General features: G+C 40.5%; 1 gene segment (V, D, J or C); it reads left to right on the top strand.

Annotated features, from left to right (window-relative positions):
* The first annotated feature begins 5620 nt into the window (after positions 1-5620).
* Positions 5621-6338, top strand: LOC128110394 (Ig heavy chain V region 441-like). The segment is given in 2 exon segments: positions 5621-5722; positions 5827-6338. Coding segments are annotated over 2 exon segments (558 nt in total).
* The last annotated feature ends 1638 nt before the right edge of the window (positions 6339-7976 follow it).

Raw genomic sequence — 7976 nt, 5'->3', positions numbered from 1 at the left:
TGTTAATTGCTCTAAGGTCTGTTACCATTCTCCATTTACCAGATTTCTTTTTAATAACAAGTACAGGAGAATTCCAAGGGCTGGTTGATTCTTCAATATACTGAGCATTTAACTGTTCTTCTACCAGCTCTTGTAAAGCCTGGAGTTTCTCCGTTGTTAAAGGCCATTGCTGAATCCACACAGGCTTGTCTGTTAGCCATTTTAAAGGTAGAGCTGTTGGTGTCTTTGGAAGATCATCAGTTGTTGTGCCCTGTTCTTGTATAATATGGATGTCTGGTGACCACTCATTAGAATAATATCTTTTAATATTTGTCTCAGAAACATGTGCTAATTTATGATTTGTTTCTGAGATGGAGGGATGTTAATCTGAGTATTCCATTGTTGCAACAAGTCTCGACCCCACAGGTTCATAGCTATGTTAGCCACATATGGTTTTAATTTTGCTCTCTGTCCTTCTGGACCTATACATTTGAGCCATCTTGCACTCTGTTTCACCTGAGACAATGTCCCAATTCCTATCAGTTGAATGTTTATCTCCAGAAGAGGCCAAGTTGGATGCCAAAATTCTGGTGCAATTATGGTAACGTCCCCACCTGTGTCTACCAGACTAGACAACAAAACACCATTTATTTTTATTTTTAATTTTGGTCTTTGTTCATTAATAGAAGTTTGCCAAAAATTTTCTTTATGTTTTCTCCTGAATTTTCTATTTTCTCTCTTTCATCATCCCGACCAGCATGATTTATTCCAATAGGCATTTGGTTATTTAATTGCTCTGAGTCGGGGTTTCCTCTATGACTGCAGGAAAGGTTTGAATTTGATTTGCTATGGGGGCCTGCATGAGGCCCCTCTGGTAGTTTCCCAAAGACTGATGTAAAGGATTATCTTGCCTCTCCCTTGTTGATCTACATTTATTGGTCCAGTGTTTTCCCTTACCACACCTTCTGCATACTCCAGAAGGAAGGGGCATTCTGTTGCCAGTGTTCCTTGAAGAAACACGGTTTCTAGGAATGACCAGTTTACAGTCCCATTTCAAATGTCCTTGCTTTCCACATCCAAAACATCTAACATTCCTCAAAACTTTTGAAATTGCTTCTCCTACCCACATATCATCATGGTTATGAGCCTCAACATTAACCGTGTCTCTAATCCAATCTTCCAAGGGTGCAGATTTTGCCTTTAACGGCTTGATTATTCTTTTGCATGCTGCATTCGCATTCTCAAAGGGCAAAGATTCAATTATTATATGACTAGCATCTGAATCCGGGACCATTCTCTTACTGCTGAAGCCAGTCTTTGTAAAAAATCTGTGAAAGATTCTTTTGGGCCTTGTATAACCTTTGTAAATGACTCAGTTTTTTTCCTGGTTCCTCAACTCTGTCCCATGCATTCAAGGCTGCCGTTCGACATAAAATTAGGGTTTGGACTTCATATAAACATTGTGTTTGTACTGAAGCATATTGGACTTCTCCAATAAGCTGGTCCTGGCAGACTTGTATTCCTTTATCCCTCCACTGTTTTTCTATGTTTTTAGCCTCATCCTTGAACCAAGTTAGCCACTGAAGCCTTTGACTGGGTTCAAGAACAGCTTGTGCCAGCTCCTGCCAGTCTTGTGGTATAATCCTATTATATGTTGACCAAGAGTTTAACATTTGCTTTACATATGGGGAATGCATGTCATAAGATACTATTGCCTCCTTAAACCTTCGTAAATCTGACATTTCATTTGGAGCCCAAATATTTTGTGTAGTCATTTGATTAGGCAACAACTGTATGGTTACTGGATAAATTAAGGGTGACTGTGTGAAAACAGGCTTTCTTTCTGTAACCTTATGATCCAATCTTGAAACAACTTCACTGTTAATTTCTTCTGTCTGAATTTGAATTTCTCTATGATTCATTTTTACAGGTTTAACAAGTTTTTCTAAAACTGTTATCCTGGCACTTAAATTGACTATCTTTTTAAATTGTAAAATGAGGATAAGCATAGTAATAAACTGCATAATTTGATCAACATTAATCTTCTCATATAGTTGTTCAATTGTCAGACTGCCTAAAATTTCAAATGTAGCCCAATTTTCTCTCAATGTACACATAAAACCCATTTTTTTAATGTGGAAAAAATTTCTCTTTTAAATAGTTTCCATCAAGATATCTGATATGTTAAGTGACTTACCAAGTCTGCATAGAACAATAGAAATCCAAGGGAATTTCAAAATAGCCACCTAGTGTCCAAGGTGTGAATCCAGAGAGAGAGAGAGAGAGAGAGAGAGAGAGAGAGAGAGAGAGAGAGAGAGAGAGAGAGAGAGAAAGAGAGAGAATCCACAAATTCTGGCTAAGAGCTTAAATCTAGCCACGTGTTCCCGCTTGAGTGGAGTCAAGCCTTGGCTCTGGCTTCGTTAAGCTCTGACCACATGCGTTGGCTTAACAGACAGGGGTCCTGTTCAGCAGGGCAGGCCTGAGTTGTTTGCAGCACCGGCTTTAACCAAGTAGCCCCAGCTGCGTGTAACCACTTTGGGCTACAGTCAGTCTGGCTTGAGACCAAGCCGACCTGGGCCCGGGCTAGGGAGCCAGCTGCCCACATGGGAAACCAGACCTGCCGCCAAGCCAAATCAAGTGATTTTTAATGGATTCTTGTCACGTTGGGCACCAAATGTAGATGTAACCAACCGTCTTATTAAATAAGAAACACAGAACCAATGCACAGAAGAAGCCAAGAGATCAGAGCTAAGAGCCATGCCCGTCTGCTGCAGCTAGCCTCTTCAGCCAAGAGAACTCTCCAAAATAGGAGCTACTTCCTGTCTGTTTGTCTTTATATAGACTTTCTGTTCTGCCTTCTCATTGGTTGTAAACCAACCACACGACTGCCTCGTCACTGTCTGTTGTACATTCCTCCTTGTCTTCTATGGTATTGAGATTAAAGGCATGTGTCTCCAATGCTGGCTGTAACCTTGAACACACAGAGATCTACCTATCTCTGCCTACCAAGTGCTGTGATTAAAGGCGTGCACCACCAAAGCCCAGCTTTTGCTATGGCTCTAATAGCTCTGACCCCTGAGCAACTTTATTTATTAACATACAATTAAAATCACATTTCAGTACAAATAAAGTACCACCATACTGCTTATCCAGTGACCAGATCAGTGAACACCCTAATTGTCATCACAGAGCTTCTCTCTGATGACTGATGTAGGCAGATGCAGAGATCCACAGCCAATCACCAGGCAGAACTTCAGGATTCCAGTCAAAGGGAGAGAAGAGGAATTCTATGAGCAAGTGCATCAGGATCATGAGGAAACCTATAGAGACGACCAAACCAAACTAGCAGGAACTCATGAAAGTTGGATCAACAGTTGTGGAGCCAGCATGGGACTGGACTAGGCCCTCTGCAGGTTAGACAATTGTGTAGCTTGATCAGCTTAGGGGGCCTCCTGGCCGTAGGATCAGAATCTATCCCTGGTGCATGAGCAGGCTTTTTGGAGTCCACTATCTATGATGGGATACCTTGAGGCAGGGAGAAGGGCTTGGACTTGCCTCTACTGGATGTGCTTTCCCATGGGAGGTCATGCTGCTTTGTGGAGGGGAGTGGGGGCTGGGTTGGGATGGGGAGGCTGTCAGGGAGGGAGTAGGGAAGAGGGGGAATCTTTGGTGTGTAAAAATGAATGAAAAAAATTCTTAATTAAAATAAATAAATAAAAAGTCAATTGAATATTAGTTTGCCAATTTCCACTCCTCTTCTTCACTTCCTGAACTTTTGAAAGATGGTCCTGACAGCAGAAATAACAAATCTATAGTTGTGAAAGCCAGACAAAATCCAAACATGGAGGATTGGAAGTAGGCACAAGTCTCACTGTAAGCCATGAAGCCATACATTATTGATAACACTGGGAGAAAGTCAGTTTTCTATAGTGGAATGACACCACGTATGTCAATCACACTACAGGCAAGGCCCCACAATCAGTAGTTTGACAACACATCATGGAATTCATTGGATGTTTTTGGTTTTTTTTCTATTTCTGTTTTTACTGCTAAGTGAGAAAAAGAACATGAAAGTGGAAAGGTAGAGAAGTAGTGAACAATCTGTAAAGTATTAAGAGAAAAATACTTTAAAAAATAAATTAAACCAAAAAACAGGAAAACCAACATGCTCATGTGCTCCAGACAAATGTACCATCAATTCCGTAATCATATTCATGTATTCTGTTCAAGTATAATCATGAGAAGATACAGTAGATATCAACAATGAATTTCCACATTATCACTTTTGCTAAACATTTGATTTTTAAAAGTCATTAAATAGCAAATATTTTTTTCATGTATCAATTAGTTATCTTCTGTTTAATTTATGAACACAATATGGAAACAGAAGCACAACAAATTTACATGCAGTCTCTTCATTATTTCTGGTTCAAAAATGTAGTTTGTGCAATTAAACATATATGAAATACAAATCCCACCTTTATCATCTGTACTGAAGAACTGGGACCTGTGCTATTCCATATCACTTCCCCTTCCCACCTCAGCCTCTGTGAAACAGAACAAGGTATCCATTGGGGGATGTTCACCTTTTCATGCTCCATATAACTCCAGTCAGGCAGCATTTGTCTTCCTGTGCCTGGGTTATCTCACTTGGTTTAACTTACTGAGGTCAATTCTCTTCCCTCACATGTGGAGGACATGTGGAAATCAAATGCTGAGCTATACACTGAAGTCAAGATTATCAGTCACTCCATTTCTAGTGAACGAATAGGTAGATGTTCAGGGAGGCAAGAACTTACATAGGTAATAACACAAGAATTTCACAGTCCTAGACACAAATCTGGACAAGGCCTCTCAAGTTTCCCAGATGAATAATGGAATTTAGTACTGTCACATGATCTCAACACAGAAAGGGAGTTCTCCCATCCCCCATGCTGGGATTACTTGCCCAGACTTGATGCAGGGAGAGGAGATTAGCCTTACCTCAACTTGATATGCCAGGCTTTGTTGACTCCCATGTGTAGTTGGTACCTTTCTGTATAGAGAAGTGGATGATGATAGAAGAGAGGCTGGGGAGGGAAAGGGAAGAGAGGAGGGAGGGGAGACTGTGGTTGGTTTGTAAATGAAAAAATGTATGTATATTTGTATAAATGTATATGAAATAAATGAAAAATAAATAAATTAATAAATAAAATGAAAGGGACTTCTCCAAATCATGAGGCAGTGACACTTAGCACTGGAGCTGACTAAGGCAGTGCTAAGTACATCAGTGTTGAAGTCCACACAGTAAAACAGAAGAGCTCCACAGCATGTCACAAAGCAGTGTCTACTACCATTTATAAGAGGACATGGAAAATTGGGCTGAAATTAACTATAAAATGCATCTTTTGTTTGTGAGTATCAAAAGAAATAGATGATACTAAGTGTGTGCCAAGAAAAAATAACTTAGTATCAGATACAAAATTTTCCTACCATTATCTTTATTACCAGACTCCACCAGCACATTTAGAAAATAGAACATGCCATCTCTCAGCACCAGCTACAAAACTTGTTATATAGCAAGAAGACATGCAAATAAGGCCTCTCTCTTCTCTTGAAAACCAGGCCAGCACTGACTCTAGAGCTCAGGCAAAAGCGATCAGCCCTGGATTACCAAGTCTCCCCACTCAGTGATCAGCATTGAACACAGACCACACCATGGATTTAGGGCTGATGTGGCTTTTCCTTGTTGCTCTTTTAAAAGGTAATTTATGGAGAAACAGAGATACTGAGTGTGTTAGTGGACATGGCCAGAAATCATAGTGAGTCTTTAAGGCAATATACTAACAGAATTCTCTGTTTTTGCAGGTGTCCACTGTGAAGTGCAGCTTGTGGAGTCTGGGGGTGGCCTGATACAGCCTGGAGGATCCCTGAGACTCTCCTGTGCAGCCTCTGGGTTCACATTCAGTGACTACTGGATGGACTGGATCCGACAGGCTCCAGGGAAGGGGCTGGAGTGGGTTGGAGATATTAATAAAGATAGCAGTACCATCAGGTATGCACCATCCCTGAAGGACCGATTCACCATCTCCAGAGACAATGCCAAGAACACTCTGTACCTGCAAATGAGCAGTGTGAGATCTGAGGACACTGCCACTTATTACTGTGCTAGAGACACAGTGAGGGGACTTCAGTATAAACCCAGACATAAACCTCACTGTGAGGCTGCTCAGGGCCACCAGGGGGCGCACAGCACACAGAAAACTTCTTCACCTCCAAGAGTTTATGCAGACAAGATTAGATTAGACACTCCTCTAGGGTATCTGGGCTGCAGTTTTTCTAACAGTTTCCCTGAAATTCTCTCTACATGTATGTTCTGAAGGGATCCAATGTCCTCAAAACATTACATGTTCTCCTTCTATTATTAAAAAAAATTTACGTATAATATCCCATGAACAAAATGCCTACTGACAGCTTTGAGAACATGAAGTGCCCTACTTTGGTCACTGGAATTACATGATAAGGAAATCCATGGACATTCCTGAGTCTTTTCATATTCCAGGCAGATCCTTGGTCAGATATTTTTTTATTAGAATAGAATGTAGGTTTAGAGAAAACCAAGAGGAAGATGGGGTGAACATTTATGATCCTTAGATCATAAATCCTAGCAGGTCTGGAACCTCCCCTCTTCTTCCTGAGGTCTGTGCACTTCAAGTTCAGATGAGACACAGCTGTGCTTTTAGCTAATTCAGTTTACTACTCCATGACTTTCATTTCTGCTTATCATGGAAATTTGTAGAAACTGATCCTTTCAATCAACCATCATGAGAAGTGAGATCTGTCACAGCCATATCTGGTGGGAAAGGCAGAAGTCATAAAGCCATCACAGCTGCTTGACAAAGGTCCGGCAAAGCTGAGCCACATGATGATGCCCTCTGTGCCTCCTGTGGTTTTCATCTCCACCTTTGCATACTTGAGAAACTTAATATTTGTACACTTTGGGGATATTGGATTGATGGAAGATTTCTTATGAATCATTTATGCCTTCTCCCACAAGTACTACTTCTAAGCTTCCCCAGGACAGTCCTGAACATACTCCTCCTACTACTTTTGGGGAGATACTCTTATCTACTTGAAGGTCTTCCACATGCAATGGAGGTGTGACACATAAAGACCCCTGTCCCTATTTTTACTCATGTACAAAATATTCAAAACAAAGTAAACTTTAAAAAGTTAACAAGATTCAGTGGACTGGAGGACTTGGCCACAGATCAGATTGCAAGTCTCTTCCTATATAAACTCAGACAATTATGTGGCATATACAGCAACAAGTTAGAATAGATGAAGTTACCTCAGCCCTACACAGAGACTTACGTTGATGAATAAAGAATGGAGTCAACACTGATCACTTGGGATGACCCTGGACCCAAAGAAACTGCTTTTTCTCCTGTCTTTGCAGAATACACTAAGCCATCTATCCCTTTGATAGTTGGAACATAAACAAGATTTTTTGGGAAACAGATTTTGAGTTTAGTTGCCTACAATAATTTGTGGTTAATGAATTGTCTTAAGGGTTGTATGTGTCTCTCTCCCACTGCCTGGCATGGTAGCTGTCTCATCGCCATTAAAAGACTTTTCTCATTTGAACCATTTCTTTGAATAAGGGCTCTTTCATTCTTCACAGCCTATTTCGTTTTATTGTCTTTATTGCATTTTAACAGGGAGACAAATGACAGCACAAACAGAGGTGTGGGAGACTCCCTTCCCTTGATTTTATGTGTTTGAACTAACCTCTATTCATCCCTTAGCTCCGGCTCTGAAGACCCTTTAGTGTAGGTCATAAAGGAATAGCCAGGCCTGAAGGTCTGTGGAAGAGCCCTCTGATAGGATGTAAATCATGCACTTGGAACAATATCTGTTTTCCAAAAGTGTCCAAGAAGTTAAAATGACAATAATAATAATAATAATAATAATAATAGTAATAATAATGCCAATTTCAGTAATGAACATAACACTAA

This window comes from Peromyscus californicus, unplaced genomic scaffold (genome assembly GCF_007827085.1).
Source record: "Peromyscus californicus insignis strain IS unplaced genomic scaffold, ASM782708v3 Scaffold_15__1_contigs__length_86483966, whole genome shotgun sequence".
NCBI lineage: Eukaryota > Metazoa > Chordata > Mammalia > Rodentia > Cricetidae > Peromyscus > Peromyscus californicus.
Note: the sequence above shows the minus strand (reverse complement) of the source record. Positions and strands in the feature narration are given on the sequence as shown.